Source organism: Carassius auratus, chromosome 22 (genome assembly GCF_003368295.1).
Source record: "Carassius auratus strain Wakin chromosome 22, ASM336829v1, whole genome shotgun sequence".
In the NCBI taxonomy this organism is placed as follows: Eukaryota; Metazoa; Chordata; class Actinopteri; order Cypriniformes; family Cyprinidae; genus Carassius; species Carassius auratus.
This window is the reverse complement of record NC_039264.1, coordinates 10,097,665-10,122,917: the sequence shown is the minus strand read 5'-3', so window position 1 is coordinate 10,122,917 and position 25,253 is coordinate 10,097,665. Positions and strand designations below refer to the sequence as shown.

General features: G+C 37.2%; 1 protein-coding gene across 5 annotated transcripts in view; it reads left to right on the top strand.

Annotated features, from left to right (window-relative positions):
- ntrk2a (neurotrophic tyrosine kinase, receptor, type 2a) overlaps positions 1–21,318 on the top strand; it is a 57,071-nt gene extending 35,753 nt beyond the window's left edge. For 4 of the 5 annotated variants that reach the window (XM_026197646.1, XM_026197645.1, XM_026197647.1 and 1 more), the window contains 6 exons: positions 8,498–8,686; positions 12,641–12,771; positions 12,862–13,034; positions 13,352–13,592; positions 18,207–18,365; positions 20,226–21,317. In XM_026197646.1, the coding sequence (XP_026053431.1) occupies positions 8,498–8,686; positions 12,641–12,771; positions 12,862–13,034; positions 13,352–13,592; positions 18,207–18,365; positions 20,226–20,411 (1,079 nt within the window). In that variant the 3' untranslated portion in view covers positions 20,412–21,317. Of the gene's footprint in view, positions 1–8,497; positions 8,687–12,640; positions 12,772–12,861; positions 13,035–13,351; positions 13,593–18,206; positions 18,366–20,225 lie in introns of all 5 variants that reach the window. The other variant, XM_026197648.1, reaches the window with a different exon arrangement.
- Positions 21,319–25,253: the final 3,935 nt, after the last annotated feature.

Sequence of the window (25,253 nt, the reverse complement as noted above, 5' to 3'; positions counted from 1 at the left end):
GAGGTGAAAGCCTTTATTCTTGATGCTTCAATGTCACCTTCCAGGCTTTTCGAAACCTCTGCTGAGGCAGTGGTTGAGAAATTCAGGGAGGAGAAGCCACGGTCTGCTGCCTTACTGGACGTTCATTCTCAGACATCCCAAGTCTTCCTCTAAAACCTCTGAGAGGGCAAGTCCGTCTCAATCTGAGGAACATTGGCAGGATCAGAAGAGTAGTGTGGCCACTTGCGCCCCTCCTCTCTCTAGGAGCAGAGGCAGGGGAGGAAAAAGAGACAATGCTAAAATCGAGCTTTGAGGCTGGACTAATGTTCTTCTTATGTGTTTTGCTTCTTGGTGAACCATTATGTTGTAGGCTTTTTTCAAGTACTTTGTGGTAATGCTGCCCCCCTCCCCCATATCAGGGGCTTTTTCAAATACTAAGCCCCCTGATCCTCTTTCTAGCCATCTCCCCTGTTAAGGTTTTAAATAGATGATCTACTTCCCTTATCCCTTGAGCTTGGTCAGGGAGTATGGGTGGGCTGCCCCCAAAGTGTCCACTAAAGGACACATCATGAGTTCCCTAGAAGGGGAACACCTCCGGTTACACATTTAACCATGGTTCCCCGAGAGGGAACGAGATGCTGTATCCCCTCGCCATGCCTAGGGCTTGCCTGTTTTCATGTCTCCTTCAGACAACCAAGTTGGTGATGTGTTCAGCAGGTGCCCAATTATGCTTCCGGGCCCAATGGGATTGGAGTTGTTTCGCATGTGCTTCAGATACCGGGCCTACTGGCGGCAGTCCCCATAGTGTCCTCTAGAGGACGCAGTGCGAGTCCCCTCTAATTTCTTTATCATTTTAAATTTGATTCATTTGCAATGCTTCATGGTTTGTTACTGCTTTCCCTCACTAAAGCCATTAAAGGCACAGTCTTGTACCTTTATCTTTTTGTTCGATTTTCAAATACATTTAGCTTAAAATAAAAGTTAGTAGAGTGATTCACCTCAAATTTGGTTGGTTTGGTTCATGGCTTATGATGCTTTAACAAAGACGTTTTCAAAATCCCTGTGCGAAAAACGAACAGAAAAAAAACAGAACCAGCACTGCTGAAAAAGTGAGTGGACACTAATACACTCATATACTGTAGCGTGCGCAAACTGAAGTATAATTTATGCTAAAGGCTATTCTATAAAAAAAGAAAAAAGAGAGACATCCCCTGCAACAAATAAGTCATGTCCCAAGGTCCTGTTTCAATAGATCACCTCAGTAAAGAAACTGTTTGTCTTGCCATTTTTATGGGATCTAATGTGAGCGAATATTTCATTTAAGACCCAAGCACGAACCAAAGCAGTGTTACAAAGCTGATTGTTTCAGCCCAATGTAATTGTATTAGATGTATTATCATATTAGAATAGGACAATTATGAGTTTAGATACAAAGACAGCATCGTGTAAATCACTGAGTGTCATGTATCTCAAAGGACCTTCAACATCCAATTACCCTTTGAGCAACAGTGAGAATCAATAGCACGGCCTGAGAGTCGTCCGGCCTCAGGCTCATGCACTGTTATGTCAGGACCCTGGCCACTTGGTCACTCCTGATTGTCTCCTCTTTCGTCTGCTGCCTCTCGCTCATTATTTTTCCCTCTTCACCCTCACTAGACTGCAGACTGACCCTGCTGCTTAACTCAATGTGCAATGATTTTTGCAAGGGAACAAGTACTTAAAACCAAAAGTCAATCAATCAAATGCATGTAATGCATCTGTGTCAATAAAAATATATGAATATAGACATTAAAATTATTAAAATTATATAATTGTGTGTGTACACACACATACACACACAGTGGGTATAGAAAAGAATCACCTCCTTTAAAATAATGACATTCTGTTGCTTTATGGCCTGAAATTAGGACAATTTAAATATTTGCAATATTTGCCCACTCTTCTTTCCTGACGTTTAGATACATTTGATGGTGACCATTTGTTGACTGCAGTCTTGAAGTCATTTCACAGATTTTCAATAGGGTTTAAGTTTGGGCTCTGACTAGGCCATATCTATAAAGGATACTGTGTGTGTGTGTGTGTGTGTGTGTGTGTGTGTAAAAGGGGGGCAAAAGGGCCAACAAGTGCTAAGCATCTCTCGGGGAACTCCTTCAAGACTGATGGAAGACCATTTCAGGTGACTACCTCTTGAAGCTCATCAAGAGAAAGCCAAGAGTGTGCAAAGCAGTAATCAAAGAAAAAGGTGGCTACATTGAAGAACCTACAATATGACAGATTTTCACAATTTTTGTTATGTATATAATTCCACATGCGTTAATTCATAGTTTTTATGCCTTCAGTGTGAATCTACAATTTTCATAGTCATGAAAATAAAGAAAACTCTTTGAATGAGAAGGTGTGTCCAAACTTTTGGTCTGTACTGTATATATATATATATATATATATATATATATATATATATATCCCATGCCAATCAAATTCGAGTAGCAGAACAGTCGCATTGGCTACGATCATTTGCCCCATTACTACAGCTCTCAGTATCTTGTCCAGCTCAGATGATGTCATAATGGCTATAAAAATGGTGCTGACGTCTTTGATCATTATTTTCACAGACACTTTTGCCAGTAACAAGTCGCTTGGGTTTTCTAGTAAATGCTTTAAGCTGTCGCGTGCCATCAGAAGGGTCATCGCAATATGGCCGATCTCCAATTTCCTGGTTTATTCTCTCAGATATCAGTGAGGCTAATGCAGCTATGGTCACTATGTCATTCAACATTTGGCTGGCTGTTTCAACCGAATGTTCTGCGTCCTGACAACCTCCATCTTTTACTTGCTGATGAATAAAGCAGTTGAAGAAGTGGAGTTGGCAATCTAAGAGCAAAGAATAAAGATTATTTCAAGGTTAATGTGAATTACCCAAGTAAGACAGGTTCCTGGGTCTCAGAAGATCAATCACATTTTAGGCTTTGGGTTGGAATTAGCTAATTCAACAATACTTTTATCAACCATTCATTATTTCATTATTTAAGGGCTCAACTGTTTTGAGGATTAAGGATGGATATACTTGGTCATATGTTTTTGCTTAGGAAATAGCCACTCGTTATGCAAAGAACAAGTGTACACGGTAACCCAAAATGCATTCGAAATGAAAAGAAATCAAACTCAGGAGGTGGTCTGAGAGTCATACAAATCGATCTATCAAATCATTCAAGTTGTTTATTTCTTCTCAGAGACACCAAAGAAGAGTTTCATACAATGAGAGTCACTGCATGATGCCTGAATCAACACTGACTTTTATTGTACGCTCTCAAAAAAACAAGGTGTGAAAGCTACTACTGAAGCGCTAACTTTTCAAAATGTACACTAACCCATTTAATCCCGACATTTTCCCAGACATGAAAATATCCAACTGATGTGTCTTTAGTAACCCTTTGAAATAATCAATAATAATTTATTTTAAATTATTTTGGAAAAGTGTGTGAAAAAATGTGTTTTATATTCAAATGTGTGTACTGAAATAAAATATTTCTGCAGTCATAAAAATGGTTAGATATCTAGATAGCTATTTTAAACTGTTTGATCACATTATAGGGTTACTATTATGCATAAAAAACTTTTTTTTTTTTAACATATGACATTTTTTAATATTAATGCTTAGAGTATTATAACATCATTAATGTCATTTTTTTGTAACATTTGAATTTTTAATTTAGTGCAATATTTTTTCACTGAAACATTTTATTGTCATTTTCACTAGCAACTAGGGGTGTAACGGTACGCAAAAATCACGGTTCGGTATGTACCTCGGTTTTAAAGTCACGGTTCGGTTAATTTTCGGTATAGTAAGGGAAAGAAATGCAAACATTAAACTGCAGGTTGTTTATTACTATAAACTTTTTTTTAACAGTTTGTTTACACTTTTTTTATACTTTTTAATAAAATATCTGTAAAATAAAAAAAGAATAAGAAAAAAATACTGCTGCAAAGTTCTCCACTAAATAATATACTCTGTCTCTGCCAATATCATATAATAAAATATAATGAAAAATATAAATAAATAACTATGATTACAGTGCAGCATTACCAATCCCAGCTTGTAGGCCTGCTCATATTTAAAAAAAATGATATATAACTTTTCCAAAGTGTAAAGTGCAGCATCAACAGTTTTAGTTTTTAGACCTGCTCAGATTTCGTTATTGCGTTGGACCGATCAGAATTAAGAGCAAAGATCTGTTTAAATACCGACGGGAGCTGCGTTTGAATTACAATTGTTTTTTCCTAGTTGTAGTGATGTTCACACTCGCGTGATGCCTTTTGAAAACCTTAGGCCGGTGACACACTGGCATATTGCACTTGTCAAACATAGACTATTTTGCTGTCAATACTGTTGACGGTGTCCTTTATCAGTAGGCTTTTTATTTATGTTCAACATGAAGTATAGATATTGTTGTCGTGAAGACAAGATCATGGTCTGTCGGCGCCTCGGCGTTCTCCCTCTATGCCACCTACAGCAGCAGCAGCGCGCCAGCACCTCTTCAGGCACGATTCTGGTGTGTAAAGACACAGAAAACCTGACACGCAGCAGAAATGCCACGCTCATGCCTACGCAGCCAGTGTGTCACCGGGCTAAGGCGCTGCTGCTGCTGTAGGTGACATAAGCCCCTTTCACACTGCCATTCCGGCAAATACACCGGTAAAGTGTTCCGGCAATTTTTCCCGGGTCGCTAGATAGTCCGACGTGCAGTGTGAAAGGGCCCATAGAGGGAGGCCGCCGAAAAAATTTTTTTTTACACACCTACACTTACGCCTACTGATAAAGCACACCGTCAACAGTATTGACGGCAATATAGACTATTTTTGACAGGTGCAATATTTGAAAATAGATAATTATTAATTTATTTAAGTACATTTATATCTGAATATATGTCAACCTATAGACTTTCAAATATCAAAATGTCATGAATTAATATGTATTTGTGTACAAAATGACATATAAACATATTTTCCTATTCTATTTTGCCTGGAAATGCTTCCAACACGCTTGCGTGTCGCGTGAAAAATAGGCATCAATTCTATTTCTAGTATGCACGCATTTTCCGCGTGGCTCGAGCCGCGCAGTCTGCAAGCTCTAACCTGTTAACATGGGAGCTGCATTAAAAACGGACACGCCACGCAGCTGGGACGCTGAATCAGCTGCACAGCGGGATTAGCGCTGAACGCGTAGACTTCTGACACTTAATATGTTCGTTTGGAAACATGAAAATGTACCTATGTTCCGCACACAAAATATTGCATTCAGTCATTCGGTGCACACGTGCACCATACCGAAAGCCCTGTACCGAAACGGTCCAGTACGATTACACGTACCATTACACCCCTACTAGCAACTGCAATTAGATTTATATTGTATATCTAAAGCCGCGTTTCCACCGCAGGAACTTTACCCAGGAACTAGGGGCTTTGGCCTGGTACTTGGTGTGTTTCCACCGCAGGAACCAGGAACTAAATAAAGTTCCGGGTAAAAAAATGTCCCTCAGAAAGTCCCTGCTGGCGAGGTGGTACTTTTTCATAGTTCCGGAACTTTCGGGGGGCGGGACTTGTGCACTAAACATGCTGATTGGTTGAGTTCACGCAGCATTGGTTGAGTTCAACCACCATTTATTCGGATCAACATTTTCAAAATATTACTGTTATTGTGTCATGAAGTGTAATTTTAAAAGTTTTTCAGGCGAGAATGTAGTTGTTTAAACTCAAATCTGTTGTTTATTTATAAAGACAGCGCCTATTTAAAAATGTGTTTCGCCGATCTCGGAGACGGTGAGCTCCACGCAATCATCAGGAGCTCAGTCTTCATGTATCCACAGAGAGCAGCCTCTCCGGGGATAGACCTTCTGATATGTGCCGCTGGCTCTGATGTCTCTTTAGTGGTTAAACGTAAAATGTAATTCAGCTGCGGGGTAAATCTAACAGGTTTTCTTTGGTCTGTATTCAATTTATCTATATGTTTAAATGAAAACCAAAGGAGGCAGTGGTATTTGATATCCTATTTCGTTTTATTGTAAATATACTGTAAGGAAAATTGCAGTAGCCAAGACGAGCTTACTGAAGTTATCAAGTACGCTGCTGTTTATAGATTTACCGGACTTGCGTCGTCGCGGACATCACACTCCCCAGTCGAATGCACAAAGTCTGAACTAACTACCGATGATGCACGTCCAAAATCAGCATACTTTTTTTTTTTTCTAATCAGCGGTACTTTGTATTGAGAAACGTGTGTGGACCTACGTCACCAGTCTATTTGCCTAATCTTCCCGGTACTTTACACCGCGGTGGAAACGCAGAAAGCAACAGGTCTGGGGGGGAAAAAGGTTCCTGGTAAAAAAAGTTCCTGGTAAAAATGTTCCGGGTAATTTCGGTGGAAACGCGGCATATGTTCACTGTTATCTATACTACACACCCTAAAGATCACGTGTACTAAACATCTTTGTCATATATTTATGTTAAGACATTGTACTAGCCTTTAGTTTTGGAGCTTTGATTCAGCCATCATTTTCTTAAGGGGCAAACAGGAAGTAAACTGCTCCGGTCATGTGTCAATTTGCACTAATCACGTGTATCTGTACATATTTAATCGAGGCCCTTTATTCTTTCCATATTTTAGGAAATACAGTAACACATCTGTCAATAAGGTTTTTAGAGCTTTATAAATGAAAACCTTTTTTACAGTCACTATTGTGACCTTTGGGATTAAATGGGCTAATGTACCTTTTAGATACTAATATGTGCACTTTAGGTACTAATATGTACCTTTAAGATACCAATATGTACCCGTTAGGTACAAAGGTATATCTTTTAAAAAGGTGAAAAAATATTAGAGCCCTTTTTTCCGTGTTCCACAGAAGAATGGAAGTCAGCTTTGATCATCATGAGGGTGATTTAATGATGACAGAAGTTTTGATCAACTATCCTTTTAGGACAGTGCATCCCTTCTGTAAGTCTGTGCCTCATTTTAATTTGCCAAAGAATAAATATGGCATATCTAACACACGAGGTACACAGGGTCTATGACAGTTTGATTAGAGTTTTGTTTCAGCATAATCTCCTTCTTCTTCTTGCTTAACTCAGGTTACTTTTGTCCAGCTTAACGTTTACAAGTAGATGTTCCAAAATCAACAATCTGTGTGTTGTTCCTGGAACAGCATTCCCATAAACCAGTCATGTGCACTGATTTTATGGATGGGGTTATGATTGGTAGACGGCCAAACCACCGAACTTAAGGCAAGACACTACAGGCGAAAGCATTGTTTTTTCAGGCACTGGTCAATTTTGAGATATTCGGTTTACTTCCATAACTTGTCTTCTTTTCTTTTAGACATCCAAAATACTAATTTAAATGTTTATTTAATATTCTTTTTCTATTTGTATTTGAAGTTTTAAATTATAATAAATATATTTGTTGAATCAATCAATCAATCAATACATTTATACGACACTAACCTAAAATATTTTTATATATTGAGAGGTTTGGAAGAAAATGATTGTATAGTCTCAATGAAATGACTTTTTAATCTAAAACTTAAAATGTATTTATGTAAAACTGAATGACCAGCTAAATAAGCTAAATCCTGGGAATAATATAATTCACGATAGATGTAAACTTTCTGAAGTTCATGTAAATGGAACTACACCCTCGACGTCAGTTTTGTTGAACCTTTTTGACTTTTCTTTGGCACTTGAAGATCTCTACATTTGCACTACTAATTTCTTTTAGTTGATTCCCAGTGCATTATTCCAGTTACAACAAGCTTTGTCAAGCTTTGAGTGATTCTGTCTGGCTGAACACGTTGTGTCATTCTGAAGGTCTTGTCTATTAGTTATGTTCTTTCGTGCTTTAATGACAGCAGTTCCACTTCAAATTTTGTAATTTTTGTGTTAATCCTGATGATCATGTGCTCTGTAATGATCTGAGAATTAGCCAAACACCATCCTGTGCTTTAATGGAATCAAGAACTAACCATTTGTACAAAAAAAGTTCACATTATTTCAATTTCTAGTCATTTTACTTATTTGATTAGTGACCAGAAAATATGGCATATATGTAATTCATTTTATGTCATAAAGTTGACTTGTTTTCAATATGTTCTCAGATGTTTGGACCCCAATCTTTTGCTTTATGTATTAAGATTTTTCCTTTCTGATTCTGCCAAAACGTTTGACATTGAACTGGAACTGTGTCTTTATTTAATGGACTTATTGTCCCTGAGAGACCTTGGTGTGATGTTTTTAATTAAACATTTTTATGTTTTCATTGATAATTTTTGTTGTTTCTTTTAGTTGAAACACAAGGCCAAGGGACTGATTATTGTGCTACTGATTATTACACTTTCCTTGCAAAAGATGGAGACAGTATGAAAAGAAAAAGCTGATTCCAATACAAATGAGATTTTAAGAGCTTAATGTTTTATAAACTGCCTTTAAATATTGTGCTTCTAAGGACAAGTCTCTGTCTTTGACACAGGTCCTTCCTCAGTCATCAGTAATGACGATGACTCTGCCAGTCCTCTTCATCACGTGTCCAACGGCTCAAACACACCATCGTCCTCGGACATGAACGCAGACGCCGTCATCATTGGCATGACCAAGATTCCCGTCATAGAGAACCCGCAGTACTTCCGCAGCACCAGCAGTCTGCTCAAATCTCATACATGTGAGTCTGTCTCTCTCTGGCTCTTATGGAACAATGTTATCCCAATGAAAACAGCAAGAATAAGGAATCTATCTAGTTTGTTACAGTAAATAATACATTTGTATGAATTAGTAAATGAGTATATATATATGTATACACTGCAGTCAAAAGTTTGGAATAATTATTGTAATCAGGAAATAGTTTTATGACAAAAAAAAAAAAATTCTTTTTGACTATATTGAAAAATGTAATTTATTCCTGTGATCAAAGCTGAATTTTTAGCATCATTACTCCAGCCTTCAGTGTCACATGATCCTTTAGAAATGATTATTATCAATATTGAAAAACATTTGTGCTGCCGCACATTTTTGTGATTCACTACGATTCAAAAGTTTGAGGTTAGTAAATCAGCATAGAATGTTTTCTGAAGGATCATGTGACATAATTCACACTATTGCAGTTTTTACTGTATTTTTGATCAAATAAATGCAGCGTTGGTGAGAATAAGAGACTGCTTTCAAAAGCATTAAAACAAATATATTATTCCAAACCTTTTTTTTTACTATTGGGCTGAAGGTGACATAAATATCATTGCACTTCTCCACATTATTCATACTCAGTTTTCTTCTTTTTTTTGTGATTTTATGCCTGTTTATTTATGTAAACGTAATATAATATAAGAAATGTATACTGTAATACAATTAAAAACATCATAAAGGCTTTAAAAGCAATAAATAATTTACAATTAAAATAATATTTTAAAAAAATTCACATTATAGTAATAAGCATGTCATTACACAGTCTAGTAATGGCAATTAGTTTAGAAAATGTGCTTGATTGTATCAATGATCCTACGGTAGGCATCATTTTCTTTCAGCAAAAATATATATTTGTATTTCTTTATTTTAAATCAGGAGTGAAATTCAGACATTTGACAGGTTTGTTCACTTAAGGACACATCTGATTACTCAAACACACAGCATCTTAAATATTTATTTTGAAGCCCTCTTCACTTGCCTCTTGTTTTTCTCGTTCACTGTGTGCTTTCCTCCCCACTCTGGTTACTTTTAATATAGGGTTATGGTGTACAGTGAGTTACTGTAGATCGATGCAGCCTCATCATCTAGCTCTCGCTAATGTAATCAGCTGACTGGCTAGTTTTTCTTCAAAAGCATTTCTTAATCACATTAAGAGAAAATCTCTAAGAGTGCAGTGTCTGTTCAAAATCTTCTCTCTCTCTCTTTATCTCTCTGTCCTCCAGCACACTAAACGCCTGATTAATCTCGTCTTATCTCTGTACTGTCCTCACTCTCTTAAGGGATGCCTAGGATGAGAAACAGCTCTTTTTCACCATATCTGAAATAATCTCTAACACACCTTTTATTAAATTGTGCCCAGTTTCCGGAATTAAACACGTGTCTGGTGTATCTCATAAATGAAACTCGCAGACACACATTGAGTAGTAAAATGAATCAAAATGTGCAAAAAATGAAATCAAAACATTGTGATGTCTACAGAACAGAAAGCAAGATATATAGGACAATGTTTCAGTTGGCCATGCAATGAAAGTCAATGGGGTCCAAAAGTTTAAACCACCAAAAAGGTCCTAAATGTAGTGTAAAACTAACCATATACAGCAGTTTAATCCAAGAGTTTGGAAGTGTTACAGTTACTTTGTATCACCTTTAAATCAAATATGGTGACACGTCAAGATTTGATGGAATTGAAATGTCGCTATATTTGATTTGAGCTCTGTATACATGAGTTTGATCTTGACCTCTACTAATCAGCTGATGAGTTTTAAAAGGTGTGTTTAATTTGGTTGACCAGGGGTTCCCAAATTTGGTCCTGAATAACCTCCAACACTGCACATTTTAGATGTCTCCCTAAACAAACCCAATTGATTCAACTCATCAGCTCATTAGTGAAGAATCCAAGACCTCATATGTGTATGTCAGATAAGAGAGGCGTGCACTTTTAGGTTTCTCCAGAACCATGATTGGGAACCACTGAGGTAGACAACTCAATAATATCTCCTATGCTTTGAAAGCACAAACTGTAAACCAGGGATCTCCAACTCTGCTCCTGAAGAGCTACCATCCTGCAGACTTCACTTCCAACCCTGCTCCAACACATCTGCCTGTAATTTTCAAGTAACCCTGAACACCTTGATCAGCTGGTTCAGATGTGTTTGATTGGGGTTGGAGTTGAAATCTGCAGGACAGTAGCTCTCCAGGAGCAGGGTTGGAGACCCCTGCTCTAAACAATATAATTTTACATTGGGTTCTCACAAGAACAGCCTATTTAATCCATATCCATCAGACTTAAAAACTCATTTGAAGTTGCTCAACTTACCTTGACTGAAGCTCTGACATCTATCAGGGTGTCTGTACTTAGCTGTCTAGTTGCATAGCATATCTTATTGCTGTAATGCTGGCAACACCAATTCTACATACACTGTCTAGAGAATATTCTTACTGTCTAGACTTTTTACACATATTAATACCTTACAAGTATACCCAAACATCCGCAGAATATTGTGTTGACATAATGGGACTAGTCCTATTATTACTATGTTATTAATATTTATTACATGTTCAGTTATTATCATGGTCCAGTCTCATTGGTTTTGTTTATTTCAAGTTTGCTTGAATTTTTGGATTCATGTCATGTTTCTTATTTATTTATTTCCTTATCTATCCATATATTTTTAAATTGGTGTCCATGTCCACATGCTATGTTTAGTAAGTCATGGTTTATTGAGTTTCTTGAGTTACTTGTTTATCAATCTACAGATCCTTGTTGACTCTCAACCTTCGTTCTCTTAGACTTACATGACAAAAGATCCTTCAAGCTGTGGATCGAACAGCTATTTTTTTCTGAACTCTGCCAGGGAGGTCATATCCAGTTTGGATTAATCATATTCTATGCCCCAACTGAGATGCCCCATTGAGTCTTTACATTCAATGTCTTCAAGCCTTGAGTCTCCAGCCTGTGAGCCACAATTTAAAGCCCCAAAGTCACAACCCAACCCAGAAATGAACAAGAGTAAAAGGCAAAAGTAAAAACAATGTGTATGTGTATGTGAATGTGTGCAAAGAATGGCAAATCAACAGTTATACAGCTGATACATGAAATTGCTTTTTAAACATTACATCAAACATTGTTGAAGAAAAAAGTTATAACTTATGTTTAAGACCAAATTTGACTTTTTCATTAATTTTTCTTCCACCAATGAAAAAAGCTATAAAAATCCATTTTAACCATCTCTTTTCTCAAGTGCCATTATGGCGTACCACGCAAGTGATTATGGTTTGAGAGAAAACTCTCCAGTTTTAAATATTCCTGTCATCCTTCTCTACCCAACAGTCTCAAATCTTGTTTGGTTTGTTTTTTATAGTGTTGTCAATTGTTTTGTTTGACAACTGGTCCTACTTTCACTACTCTGAGCAATTACTACCTCTTGAGGACATAGGTGTGAAGTTTGCCTGTGGATCTCTTACAAGCTGGCCTCCGAAACACTCACTCCCATTTTGGTCACGGCACCAATCCGGGTCACGGCACCAATCCGGGTCATGGCACTAATGTCACTAGTCCTACTTACCCCACTCCAAATGGAATTGAAACCATTGTCAACCAGCATGGGAGGCAGGCAAGCTAATAAGGACTGCAGATCCTACTACCAGTTCCTCAAGTGCCTCTGGTTTACCTGAGCAGCTCATACTAGCTGGTCTCCGTTAAAATCCTCCCCTAAGTTTCTCAGCAAGATCAAACCACTAGAGAACTGAGGGACAAATTCTCCCAAATCTAAAGTCAAATCTGTTAAATGACCTAAGTAGAGTATCCTGCTTAGTATATGGCAAACACTACCAGAGAATGACCAATATATGACAAAATACATTCTTTCTTGTGAATCATTTTGCTAAGAACACAAATGTAACGTACGTGTGTGATTGTGTTGTGTTCTTTCAACAGTTGTTCAGCACATTAAGAGGCACAACATTGTACTGAAGAGGGAACTTGGAGAAGGAGCGTTTGGGAAAGTGTTTCTGGCCGAATGCTACAACCTGTCCACAGATCAGGAGAAGATCTTAGTGGCTGTCAAGGTTGGCTGTTGAATTTAGTATTGATGTTGGTATACTGAACGTCAAATTGTCAGTATTCTCAGTGTATTTGAAAACATTGTGTGTTTGTAGACTTTGAAAGAGGCCAGCGAGAACGCCAGGAAGGACTTCCATCGTGAGGCCGAGTTGTTGACCAATCTGCAGCACGAACACATCGTCACATTCTACGGCGTGTGTGTGGAGAGCGATCCACTTATTATGGTGTTTGAGTACATGAAACATGGCGACCTCAATAAGTTCCTTAGGTACAGCTGCCTGAACCTGTCTGCAAGGGTGTTTGTATTGGAATCCAATAGTGCTCAGTCAAATCTTTTCTATAATTGCTTTGTCCATGTAAGCCAATAATTGCAGATAATTTTTCATGTTTTAAAAGTTTAATACAAAGAAAAACAATCAGTCAGAGCATAGGAATTTCATTCCTGCAAGCAAGTTTGAACTTGTAATTTGTAAACACATTCTCTCTGGAACCCAAATGTTCTATCATGGCCAGACTCTGACACTAAGATGTATGTTTGTGAATTGTGGTCTGGTTGAGGTCATTACTTTGTCTGTCCAACCGCAGGGCTCACGGTCCTGATGCAGTACTGATGGCTGAGGGACAGGTGCAGCAGCAGGCAGAGCTCACTCAGTCTCAGATGCTGCATATTGCACAGCAGATCGCCGCAGGCATGGTGTATCTGGCTTCCCAGCACTTTGTTCACAGAGACCTGGCCACACGAAACTGCCTAGTCGGGGAGAATCTCTTGGTGAAGATCGGAGACTTTGGGATGTCCCGAGATGTCTACAGTACGGATTACTATCGGGTAAGATTTGCATTCTAGTTTGACTGTGTTTTGAACCCCAAAATGTTCTGGGATTCTTAAATTATACTTAGTTTTATAGAATTACATGGAAAATTATATTTATAAAATATATAAATTCAAATTGTATTTGTTTACATAATTATATTCTAGTTATATTATTCTTAAATATTTATTAAAAAAAATAAAATAAACAGTAACACTGTGAAATATTAGTACAATTTAAAATATTTTTTTTTTTATAGACATATTTACAAATGACATTTCTTCCTGTGATGGCAAAGCTGAATTATTCCAGTCATCATTTCTGAAATATATGTATATATATATATAAGAATCTGTATGATACATATCACGATACAGGGGTTGTGATATGATATGATGCAATATAATAATAATTTATTATTTTAGGAATAGGATATATTTTTAGGAAAACTGTCATTAAAAACACATTTCAATTCAAGATAAGTTGTATAGCACTTTTTACAATTCAAATCGTTGCAAAGCAACTCTACAAAAAAATAAGTTTTAACAATATTTAGTAGTTGCTTATCAGTGGTGACTGTCAGTTTATGTAAATATGACAGAAATTTACCGAAAAATCAAGACATTATCAAACAGACGATGAACACTATTAACAGCAATGATTATATGATGCAATCACACTTATAGCAAAATTTGGTAGTTCTGTATGTTGTAAGAACACACCACTATATGCAAATCTTAGCAATGAGTAAATAAATATTATTTAACCAGAACACAGTGGGATCTGCATTTGCAATAATCAGTCCCTGTAACATTCAACTTTATGAAACCAATTTATTTTGTGCAGTACGAGTAAAGCGTGGGGGTGTTGGGGAATTGGAGTTCTTGTAGGATCCTTTAGTAAAATGTATAATACGTATAAAATGTATTTTATAAAAAGACCATATCTATCTATCTATCTATCTATCTATCTATCTATCTATCTATCTATCTATCTATCTATCTATAAACCGTGACGCTAGCAGCACCCCAACTGCACAAAACTCCCCCACCCCGTGCGAGCCCCTTTGCACACGGGACGCGGCCGAACCGAAGTGGCGTGCCCTAATGCTAGTATTTCATGTTCTCTTATTGTTGTTCAGAGATGAAGACATCTAGCGGTTGGAATGTAAACTCAAAACTAAACAACTGCCATGAATATTGAATGATTTTTTTTTTTTAAATATTGATATTCTGTTTTTGAGAATCTATACAGTATCGGCAAACTAAATATCCCGATAGTCACGTGTACCCCTAATTAGGAAGACTTTCGCTGTCACAAATTCCGATTTATTTGTGAATTTTATTACTTAAAATAAATGCTTACTTCACAAGGACACCTAAATATGATATTTAAGTCCTTTTCCCAGTATATTTATAAATCAATATGCTTCTCATGTTCTTTGCTATACACTGTCTACTGATCACTGAATACCAGCTATTCGAACACCTTAACCCTACTAGCTCGCTTCCTGTATGATGTCAGCAGAATCTCACTCCGTGTGTGTGTGTGTGTGTGTGTGTGTGTGTCCTGATTCACTACCCTGAGTAAGTCTCTCCCAGATTAGGAGTCAGGCAGAAAAGTGGCGTGGGAACAGGAAAGAGGGGTAGCTATGGCAGCAGTGAAGAAAAGGAATAGAGCACTTGCGCTGTCCGACAGAATCTGAAAAAGTCATTAAAGATCTCTCATTAGCATTCACCCCCATATTCAGCGTGAGGGCCTACCGAGAGGGGCCGAATTAGGGAAAAAGTTAGGGTAAGAACATAAAGAAACCAAACCGTACACTTTCTGCTGTTATGTGTGTTCTTCTACTGTGTTCCATTCATTTATTCAGTGTGAATCATTTATCCAGTGATAAAATATGGGTTGCATGATGTTTATGAATGCAGAGATGTGCTATTAGATAACTCTCTTCACCAACAACTGCGCCAAGTTCATTAGAGTTCATTTATCTCTGAATACTGATGAATATCATGACACATCTCCATTATATGAGCCTCCATTGAGATTCAAATGCAGGTCAGGTGTGTGTGTGTGTGTGTGTGTGTGTGTGTGAACACCATTGATTAGGCCTATAGAACATCAGTTTCCATAGAAACAGCTGGCCAGGCAGAGGCTGATGAGTGGAGTTATGTTGTGTGTAACCACATAACTTCTTATGAAGCCACATTACTGCATTATAACCTATATTCAGAAACATGGTTGATGATCCTCATAAAGTCTGTTCCACCTATGTCATCTTTCTTTCTCTCCATATAACTCTGTAGTCACACTTTAGTTTAGGGACCAATTCACACTATTAATTACAAGGTTTGCTTCAGTAAACTCCTAATTTGCTGCTTATTGATAGTTAGTAAGGTAGTTGTTAAGTTTATGTATGGGTTAGGGTTAACAAAAATATGATCATACAGAATAAGGTATTAATTAGGGCCGGGACTCGATTAAAAAAATGTATCTAATTAATTAGAGGCTTTGTAATTAATTAATTGAAATTAATCGCATTTTAATCGCATATAAATATTTGACCTGAGAACAGTGAGAAGTAATTTTTTTTCACATTAATTTATAGTATACCATTGAATAATGACTGAATACATAAGCTTAAGCAACAAAATATTGTTTATCTTTGTTCAACCAAGTCTAGCAGACCAGTGCAATTTTTGCCATGAAGTGTAGCAATAGCATATTTAGAAACAATTTAGAAATAGTACATTTCAGAAATTCAGGAAGCTTATAGGTGCTGGAACCTTCTGTAAAGTGTTTTTTAAGTAAAACACAATACTGTCAATTACATTCAGAACATTGGAAACACTGACTATTAGAAAACATCTCTCTGTTGCTTCAGAGGAAATAACATACTAAGTCCAACTCTCAATAACCTTGGCCAAAACAATAAGAGTTCAACATAAACTGCCAGTTGCGCCAACAAAATAATACATAGTTCAACATAAAGTGTAAAGTCCACGCTAGCTGCTATATGTTTTGCGTTGAGGTGATACTTGAGGCTCGATGTGCTGCTGCAGTGATGTGCGAACGCTAGTTGGTGCTTCAGCATAATCGGTCCGCCGAAACTCATCCAGTGAGAAACGTTCCGCGGTGCAAAAATAAGTTATTAAAAATGCGGGAAATTTTTTTCTGTAATTAATTAATCTTAGTTAACGCGTTATTTTTTGTGTAATTAATTAATCTCAATTAACGCGTTAAAGTCCCGGCCCTAGTATTAATATCTGCTTTATAAGTACTAATAAACAGCCAATATGCTAGTGATATGCATGCTAATAAGCAACTAGTTAATAGAGAGAATTGGTTCCTATACTAAAGTTTTACTCATTCTTTAATAGAAAATCAATATTTTTATCATTTAATTTCAGTAATCAATAATTCATAACACAGATTCTTGGTCATATTGTGCACCATTTATCCCTACACAGTATTAAAAAGTAAAAACATGTCGTCTTAATCTTTGATCCATGTGTTATCTTGCTCCAATCTTTTTTAGAAACATACAGTTTTTATGAACCAATCAGTTCTTCATGGATGAAGTTGTCCTACCTTGTTCATAACTGAATATCCACATTTTCCAATTTATGAAAGTAATGTGCGAACAGCCTTACATGTTGACTTTAGCAAAGTGTAATACTATCACAGTCATTCAGTTCTGGTCTCCTATCTCATATCCAATTTCAGGGTTACTTGATTATTTATTTATTTTATATAGATATATATTTTGTACATACTTAAAAATTTACATACTTTACTAACTGATTTACTGATTCACCACAACCTTAATACAATAATGCCGATACTTTGCCAATAACTGTCCACCTAAACCAGTTAAGAGAAATTTAAACTGGTGCAAACTGGTCTAAGCTTTTTAGCAGGATGTTGTTGTGTGGATAAGCATGTGAGAATGTGTGTGTTCGATTGCATGGAAAAAGGTTTCTAATAGCGCTTGTGTAGCAGGCCAATTTTTAAGTGACCCTTCCAATATGTAGCTCCACTATGGTACCAGTGAAAAGAATAAAAGCTTTTGACTTTAATATTTGATGAGTCCAGTATGTTAAACCGATTAATCTGAGACTAATCCACATACTGGACCACAATCTCATAATTAATATTTCAGAGGCAGCGCATTATGGAGAAAGCTAATAAATGAAATGATTGGTTTTGGGGTTGAGCTCAAGGCCAGACCAACTCCCCAAGCTTACAGCATCCAAATCCTGAGAGGCGCAACTTACGGCACCACCTGACATCCTGAACTGGAAATACTGTCAGCAATTGCCTGAGAGCTTTTTGGACTGAACAATGCTCCAAATACAACAAACTGTCGACTGTCTCCTCTTGCTCTAAAAGTCTGTATGGATCTTATCCATTAGCACCTCTCAGATGCAGGGAGCTTTGATGGTTTTATGTATCTTCTCTGTTTAGACGATTTGAGCACACCTGGACATCTTAATGTCAAACCGCAGTTCTACAATATTTAGTGCCATTCTTTTTCGTAATAAACATTGTTTGGCCATTACCACTTTTAATGATTTGACATCAGCATCCATATGTTGCATGACTCAATGTTCAATGTTTTGTATGTGTAGGTTGGAGGTCATACCATGTTGCCCATCCGCTGGATGCCACCAGAAAGTATCATGTACAGGAAGTTCACCACGGAGAGTGATGTCTGGAGTCTGGGAGTAGTGCTGTGGGAGATCTTTACCTATGGGAAACAGCCCTGGTACCAACTGTCAAATAATGAGGTATTGACACATTAAAACATCTACACACCAGTGCCAAAATTCCTTTTTTCTCGTAGGCCTCTCCAGCACATTTCATTTTTATTTTATTTTTTTAATTCATGAGCCAACAAATTTAATCCAACTATCAAATTTGATTGATCCTGCAGAGTTCAGCTCAGCTTGATCAATAATCAAACACACCCAAACCAGCTAATCTAGGTCTCCAGGATCACTTGAAAGTCAATGGCAAGTGTGATGGAGCAGGTTGAAACTGAAGTCTGCAGGAAGGTAGACCTCCAGGAGAAAGGTTGTCTTCCCCTGCCCTAGAGACCATGCAGAACACCTTAGCAACCACATAGAACACGTTAGCAATCGATTAAAAGACTCCTGAGCAAGGTTTCCCAATCCTGTTCCTAGACTACAACAGTATACATTTTTGTGCTGATCCCAATGAATGGTTGTCTAAGTGGTGTCCACATAATAGTAAAGGATTCATAGATAATTGGGTTTTTGGGCTAGGCCTGACCTGCTAAATAAAGACATCCACCCCTCCAGTTAGGGTGCAACTCTCCTTTCTAGAAATCTGCCATATAGTCCTTAATAGTGTATATACTGTAGTGTTATTGTATGACTAACTGGGGCCCAGGTCAGGAAGCAGGCACACTGGCTTAATCGCCCATCTGCTAGCTGTCTTGAGTTGTCATTTAGCTCATATAAATAACAATATTATCCTATAAATGTGCCACCAGGAACAGGGTTAGAAAGCTGTGCTCTTACACTGGGCAGTATCTTTTTTAAAAGTACACCAAAAGGGTGCATATTAGTACTTTAAATACACATATTAAAGGTGCTGTAGGGAACTTTTGTAAAAAAATATTTTTTGCATATTTGTTAAACCTGTCATTATGTCCTGACAGTAGAATATGAGACAGATAATCTGTGTAAAAATCAAGCTCCTCTGGCTCCTCCCAGTGTCCTATTGCCATTTGCATAAATACATCGCTCCCGGTAAAAAACAACCAATCAGAGCTGCGGTCCGTAACTTTGTTTGTGTTCAAAATGTAGAAAAATGTATATAATAAGCGAGTACACCATGAATCCATTTTCCAAACCGTGTTTTTAGCTTGTCCTGAATCACTAGGGTGCACCTATAATAAGTGTTTATATTCGGACTATTTTAGATTGCTTCGGGGATACCGCGGCGGAGTAACCCAGTACCTTTGTGATTCTTCATAGACATAAACAGAGAGAAGTAGTTCCGGCTACGATGTTCTTCCGCAAGACGCAAGCAGTTCTGTTTATTAACCGCTAGAGCGTCAAAAGTTACCTACCGCAGCTTTAATAATTAGCATGTACATATTAGTTCCTAAATTGTACAAAAGTCTTTTGAAATGGTTCCTGAGAATGTAGCAACCGCATATAACACATTAACAGTCAACATACGACACCAGACACTGCCCAGTGTCCAGTCATACTCCTGGAGGACCAGTATCCTGGAGTTTATCTCCAACTCCAATTAAACACACCTTAACCAGCTAATGGAGGTCTTCAGGATTACTAGACACTTCTCGGCAGATGCATTGGAGCAAGTTAGAGCTAAACTCTATAGGACTGTACACCCTTGCCCTTTGGAACCATCCAGAACACCATAACCAACCAGAAGAACCTTAGAAGCCATTTAGAACACCTAAGCAACCACTTAGCATTCATTCTAATCTCACATTTCTCTTTGAATAGCATTATATTTTAAGTATTCAAACATATAAGACAGGAGTGTTCAATCCTAATCCTGGAAGGCCGACGTCTTGCAGATTTTAATATAGCATTACATATTTCTGGACATTTATTTTGCTTGACCTTTCACTCATTGTTTTTTTGTAGGTGATTGAGTGTATCACCCAAGGTCGTGTACTTCAGCGACCCCGGACCTGTCCGAAGGAGGTGTATGACTTGATGCTGGGATGCTGGCAGAGAGAACCGCACATCCGACTCAACATTAAAGAGATCCATAACCTGCTCCTAAACCTGGCCAAGGCATCACCGGTGTATCTGGACATCCTGGGATAAGAGAGCTATTGCCACATGTGGGACTGCGACTGGATTCCCGAAACAGCCCCCTCCTCTGTCCAACCCAAAATCTCCTTCTTCTACAGCTTTAACATCTCCTTCCTTGTCCTCCTCCTCATCAACGTATTCTCAATATAATATGGAGATGGGATCTTGTACAATGACAATGAATGATGCATTTCTGAACAAGAATAGACTAAATGGAAAGAGCCGCATTGAAGTGACTATAGTTTAGTTACCAAGAATAATATTTTCAGCCGTCCTCAACTTCTGGAGCAAGTTCACACCTGTAAATTCCATTTGGGGAAAAATGCATTTGGGACTTGAGGAAGGGCATCCCTCTTAATAACAGAGGAAACAGCAGCTCCATAAACGATGACCAAACACAAATTTGAGGAAAAAAACAACAACTTTTCTGCCCATCAGAGTCCTGTCGGCTCCCATCTGTTGCATCCTTAATCCGATACAAAGCACAGAACCTGAAACTGGCATGGACCAACAGTGGCAAGCTGCGACTATATCTATATGTATACATGTCTGTTTATGGAACTGGACGCTAACAGTGTAGTTTCACAGTTGAGCTACTCTAAATAAAAGCTTCTGGACGCTGACAGGATGTTGTTGCTGCCGAACTCATCTGAAATGGAGAACTAACCAATTAAAATGTGGCAAGAACATAAGCATTATTTAGTCCCCACCACTTTTGCCAGGGCCAATTTTGTCCCTCCATTTCAACCAAATTTGTGGGTTATGACGAGTGCAGTGGACGTGTCTCCAATTGTCAAGCAAAGAATATCATTTTGTTAGTATGAGTAGCGATCTGGTGATGTAATTAGTTATGATACATGAATTTTGGAAATTTCTATAAATAATTTTGGTAGCACTTTATTTTACAGTCCTGTTCCTCTTGTACATACTATGTACTTATTATAGTAATTACAATAACCATGTAATAACTAGGTACTAACCCTGAACCTACCCCTAAACCTAACCCTACCCCATGTAGTTACCTTGTATTACCAGAACTTTCTTAGATAAATGCACTGTAAGTACACTATAAGTACATGTTAGTACACATACTGTAAAATAAAGTGCAACCATAATTTCACATTTTACTTTTGACTCGAGCACATGCTCTACTACTGAACTGATTTCTGGATCAATGCTTCATATTTATAAGATCATTATTAACCTTATTCATGTTCATAAGCCAAGCCTTTGCCATTTTGTGATGTTCAACCAGCATGTCTGTTTTCTGTTCCTGTGTCTAGCAAAAAATCAACGCCATATCTTCACGTTTGTATACGGTATGAGCTATGGAGGGCAAGATGGAGTCATTTGAGATGAGGCCATGCCTCAGCTTTTCTTACAGGAGCTTAATTACGCATAGTGGCCGATTATGATGGTTATGCAGGCTAAATTATGACCTTTGCTTTCACTCATTCTCGATCGCCATGTTTTACTACTGAGTGGAAGCACTAATGTAGTACTCAAGCTTCGGGTTGTGTAACTGCTATAGTATAATATATATTTCATTACAGGACAAATGTCTCCTATTAGCCGCAGCTCCCTCTAGACTCATATATGCTATCATTGGGGAAAACAGTAGAGACAGGAGGGGACAGGATGAAGAGAATGAGACGAGGGGAGGAAAATAATGTTAAACAGAGATAAACATGAGTCACCTCACTATAACCCACATTTCTTCTTCCTTTTATCGTAAATAAATGATTATATCTATTTATCACCATAGAGATCCTATCCCAACATTCTTTTTTTTTTTTTCATTATTGCTCCGTCAATCCCCTCTCCCGTTGGAGACTTTGCACACTGGTCTCCATGGCATGAATTTGTGAACAAAAATCTTCCAATCAATTCAGGTGTTGAGCGAAAAGTCCCAAAAATGTATTATTTATCAATTATTTATTTTTTGGAAATAAGAATTGTTATCTTTAAGATATGTAACTTTTAATTTAATATTTATTCTGTACTTATTGTGAAGCACTTTTATTTTTTGACTTCTGCCTGTAAATGATTTTATGTAAAATAATTATTTTTCATATTATTATTATTCTTATAATTTTAATATTTGGTTGAGAATAAATATAGAGGTGGTTTCTGGGTTCAATTATCATGGAATGGGATGTATTAATGTAAAAAGATAAAATAGTACATATTTTGGATGAACAAAGAGAAAACTTTAGGTTTAATGTTCAAGTTCACACAAAAAGGAGCCTAATTTTGGATTTTGACCATTTTTCATGATCATTAAGAATAGTTTCAAATTCTCACTGACATTTGCATTTTGCATTTTTTTTTTTTTTTTTTTTATTTCCATTTGTAATTCTTATTACTGTTAAAAAGTAATTTTTACTGTAGAACATTTCGAGACAGTATAACAAACTATCACGAAATATCCGTTTTTTTTTATTACACTTTGAATGTCATTACTTTTTCTCATTACAGTGATGGCTATGATTTGTATTTTTTTTTATGATATAAATGGCAATGGGGTAAAATGAGCTTAATAGTCAAGAAAATAATGCCTCAATGTGATTCCTTTGTTTTTCAATGTTTAAATCATGAAAATGATTGTTTGAGATACAAATATGAATGAGTTTCAGTGGCTCAGATTAGTCTTGCCTTACGCAAAAAATTCTCCAAAGCGTCCTGCGACAGAACAATAAACTGTGACTGCATATCAGACACCATCTTCTACATGTCCAGAACTTCTTCTGATGTTTCAGAATGTCTATAAGCTTACCACAATTAAACAAATGTTAAGGTCAACATGAAAGCAAAACTGACCCTCGTCACTTTCTTACACTTTTACTGTTTCTTATTGTGCACATTATTACACAGACAAAAGTCATTGTGTAACTCTAAAACAACTTGCCTGTTCTGTTGACATTACCAATCACCAATTTACAGAAGTAAAATGGCTTTCAAAGGCCGTTTCATATTGACTTTAACTCCAAAATTGGGAAACCTACTCCCTTTTCTTAACACTTTTTAACAGGCCTATTGACACCTGGAAAGAAGAATTCTGCAGAGTGTCACAAGTAGTGTGATCATTTCATTTATGTAATTATAGAGTTATAAATTCATCCACAATCAAATGTCCTCATCTGTATGAGATATATGGACCAGTCAAGTTGTTCCGTCATTGTATTTAATAAAAGTGTAATGTCTAACCTCATAATGAGTGTGTGTGTGTGTGTGTGTGTTATTGTGACAGTGAGTTATGCGTACATGTTCATGTTTATAGGTTGATCAATAGAGGTTCGTACAGAGTGCTTTGACAACATGGGCCAAATGTATTGACCTACAGGCACTAAAATGCTTTATTGACAGCCTTCTTGGCTGCCAGCCTGAATATTTACTTCATACAGTAATATGATGGAGAGCAGAGCCAGTTAAAAACAATTTATGATGAAACGGCACAATCTATAATGTTTATGTAGCATTAGTGTTGCTATAGTAGATCTGAAGCTTCGAGAGAACAAAACAAGAACTACCAATTCCCATTTCACTGATGTAGGCAGAGGGGGAAAGAAAGGGGGGACTGATCAATTGGCGGACCGATGGCTTGTTTTGACATTGTACATTAAGACCTAACTAATTGCCAGAGGGCTAAATGCTTTTAAAGACACATCCATGGCGCTCAATGCAAGCACTTGGATTTTTCAAAGCGTAGCGTATAATTCTCGAAGGACCGAGTGCATGTGAGTCTGCAAACAACCGCAACTCTAAACAAACAAAGATCTTCTGATGTCATCGTTTTAAACCACTTTTTGCAGTTTAATATACATATGTTGGTAGAGTTGTCATTATTACAGTATTGAACTGAATAATTAGTAAAGAATGGGACACTTTTTTTCTGACAGACCCTTCCTCTTCGTTCTAAATGGATTTTGGCACCTTGCATCCTCAGAGACATTAACTTTTAAATGCTACTCCAATAAATTATGTGGACAACTGTGAGGTTTCGTGGTCTGTTTAAACAGTAAACACAGATTCATCACAGCTTTTGTTTTTCTTTTTTTCTGGGAAAGCAGGGAAGATCATTTGGGATATTCGCATGTGCTGTCTATTCATCAGATTGACCACATTAGCGGCTGCTTAGTGTCAAAGTGTAGAGAGAAAACAGTTGCTGCAGCAGGCTTTGGGTCATTATTTTTACCACAGTAGTCAATCTGTGCTCACCAAAGAGCTTCAAAGAATACCATAAAACCAAAAACCATAGTAGTATTACAGTACTTCTTGTTAGAGCAGGCTATAGGCATACATGCTCGCCATTAACTGCTTAGAGATGAACAGAAGAAAGAGAACAAAGTGCTAATGCTAATGAATGTTGTGTCTGTAAAGAAATCATCCAAAACAAATTATTGTGTAATACAAAACAAAACCGTAAGTATGAAGTACATATTAAAGACAAGTTGTGCTGTTCACCAGACGAGCTGCCAGTGAGGTAAGTAAACTATTTAAAGGTAGCTAACTGTTGATTTCACAATGTAAGATAACCATTAGCTGTACATGAGTACATACTTTATTATTTTTGTATGTGTGTCTGAATCCTGCAGAATATCCAGTAGGAACCGTGAGTTTTCACATGTAATTGGTTTTCCATACGTTTTTACCACAAATTAAGATGAATAACTACATATTCATTATGCTACCCTGTCAGAATTTATTGGTTATTCTTTACACAGCAATAACAGATGGGTGAAATATCAATGTAGTAATATATTGAAGTCATATATACGTTGCCTTAATCAAAACGTTCAGCATTTCAAAGTGAATTCTGTCTTTTTGACTGTAATAAATTGTATTAACCTGTGA